At 45.2% G+C, this 2,500-nt stretch overlaps 1 protein-coding gene across 1 annotated transcript in view; it reads left to right on the top strand.

Moving 5' to 3' along the window:
* The window catches only part of LOC125953599 (matrix metalloproteinase-2), a 183,383-nt gene that overhangs the window by 34,192 nt on the left and 146,691 nt on the right, over window positions 1-2,500 (top strand). Inside the window, exon 2 of the mRNA XM_049683267.1 lies at window positions 2,352-2,453. Within this exon, the coding sequence (XP_049539224.1) occupies window positions 2,352-2,453 (102 nt within the window). The remainder of the gene's footprint in view (window positions 1-2,351; window positions 2,454-2,500) is intronic.

Genomic DNA, 2,500 nt, shown 5'->3' on the forward strand with positions numbered 1-2,500 from the left:
CATTCCGGTATCCGGTAATCCTTGCTGGCAATCCAGACGATTCGCGACTGTTTGGGATATTTATAGCCATTCCAATAGGTCACCAGTGTGCGAGGACGAGCATGACCGCAGAACAGAGTGTTAGATCCGTATCATGAAGGATTCAGATCAATGTTCAATCAGCCATCGAGATGGAGAAGGAGAGCGACCGAAAATGGCTGACCGAAGCAGCAGCAGCATCATAAAAAACCCAAAAAATGAAACCCTGGACGGTACTTTAAAAACCCACGACATGACGGTGCACAACTATTGATTAGATGTCGTTCGGTTTTATGGGTGAACTAAGAGAAGATCCCCACAGTTGCCGCACAGTGTGCCGATGGTATCGACTTATCAAAGCTCATCGTCAGCTTCGCACCAAATCCGAAGCCGGTTCCTCTAGAGAACCGGCGAGAGAAGAGCGAAAAAGGATTTCTGCCGATTGAACCATTCCCGAAAGGGTATTTGCTTAGTTCTACTTCGCTTTCTTCGCTTTGGCCATTTCGGTTCTAAATTCCGACGGAGGCGGCGGGCATGGGGTCGTTTCAAATGGACTATGCAAATTGCTCGTTTCATTCCCTTGTCAACCACAAGGATTGGGTAGATGATCCGATATCGTCATCGATCCCATCGATCTCGGCACGGATAACGACACCACCTTGTCCAACAACCGCTTTAATGGAGCCGTTCGTTTTGTTCTACTTCGAAAACCAGTGTCATTCGTGAAGTTATGATGGCGCTGGCGTGGGAGGGGGGGGGGTGCAGCTTAGCCAGCGATAAATGGCCCCTATGGGAACTCAGGCTTACCGTTTTGATTTTCAGCATTTTTTCTGCATCGGCGGCAATCTGTTGAAAACGATTCCTTCTGTTCTGTGTGATGATGGTTTTTTTTTTGGAAGAGAGGCCGGGTTAACATGTTTCGTCATTCTTTTATAGGTATTCGATCTAGTGCCGGAGTTCTTGCTGACCGACACGCAAAAGAATCATGAGCTATCGCTTAAGTTCCCCCTCGGTTGGGAAGCGGAAATTGGTGGCTGAAAGCTTTCTTGATACAATTTCCGTAATTAAAGATGCCGAAGCAACGAGGAGAGTAACAGAACAGGCGTGTGACAGGGCCTATAGTGTGCGTACCGGATGTTTGGTACTCGGGGCGCAAAGTGCTTTTCGGTTAGATGAGACGCGCGATTTTTCTGATCAGAGATTCTCACATTACTTCCAATGGTTCCTCGCTGGTTGTGGCTAGCGCTGGTTTTACTGGCATTGGAATATAATTAGTTCATCTGCATTCCGCTGCTTATAGAATGGATAAGAGACATATGCGAGGCTAACCTCTGGCAAGCGTTTAATTGAAATTGATTGAGACGTGGCGCCACTGTGCTGACTACTGGCTTCGTGCCTGGCAGTGACCATAGCGAGACAATTTGATTAAAGACCGCACAGAAGAAGCCCGAAAGGATAGAGAGAGAAAAAAAGAAGAAACTCTTGCAGCAGATGCTGCCACTCAATTGGCCACACAGCTGACCCGACAGCGAAAGCAAACGAAGTGAAACGAAGAGAAAGATATTGAAGCAACTGGTTGGTTGGTTGGTTGGTTGGCGGCGGTGGTTGCCAATTTCTACCTCAAGGACTCTATTAAATTGCCGCCGGATGTAGCCCCGCTGAAAGGGCAAAGGATGCACATTTGTCCGCGGTTCCTGGCTTTGTTTTAACTTCCTTTCATTTATTTTTCCCATCCCTTTCTGCACGATGCCGATCGTGGTCAATCGAGCGATGGTGGTGGTTGATGTAGTTCGGTGTCCATGCACCGTGCTTTGCTACCGCTTTGCACCCAACGCAGACCATAATTCAATTGCGATCGAATTGATTTTTATTGACTTGTTCCTTCCCGGTCACTTTCGGAGTCACTGTTCGTATGCCCGGCCGAGCGGGCATATTTGGGCCGTGCCCACTTCCGGTCCGTGCGGTGATGTTGTCAGGAAGGGCGAAGCAATTAACTCTTTCGCTCTGAAACGATGATAGTAGCCAAACAAGAATGGAAAGGTTCATTATTATGATCGCATTGTTGTTAATGCTATCACGCTATCACGCTATCAAACATTGGTATTGATTTTTTTTGTATTGGCGATCAAATTCCGATAGATCAATAGAGGTTGTTTTTATGCATGTTTTTTTATATCTTCATGTTGATTGTGTTATATTTTGACAAGAACTCTTAAATTTCCTTTTTTTTGTTGGGGGGTTACCACATTCTCATATGTATTTTAATTGTGTAGCAAATGTATTTTAAATATTCTTTGCACAATATTAACGTTAAAAACTTAATTTCTTTTTAGCAAAACTATCTGATGCAATTTGGTTACCTAGAAAAATCCAACATAGAAACGGGTAACCTTCGAACAATAGACGAGTTGGAGCAAGCCGTGCGTAAACTGCAGGTAAGTCCCTAAACTGTAGCAGGCTTTTGCTTTTGGAATAGTTGTTT

This window comes from Anopheles darlingi, chromosome 3 (assembly GCF_943734745.1).
Source record: "Anopheles darlingi chromosome 3, idAnoDarlMG_H_01, whole genome shotgun sequence".
Classification (NCBI taxonomy): domain Eukaryota; kingdom Metazoa; phylum Arthropoda; class Insecta; order Diptera; family Culicidae; genus Anopheles; species Anopheles darlingi.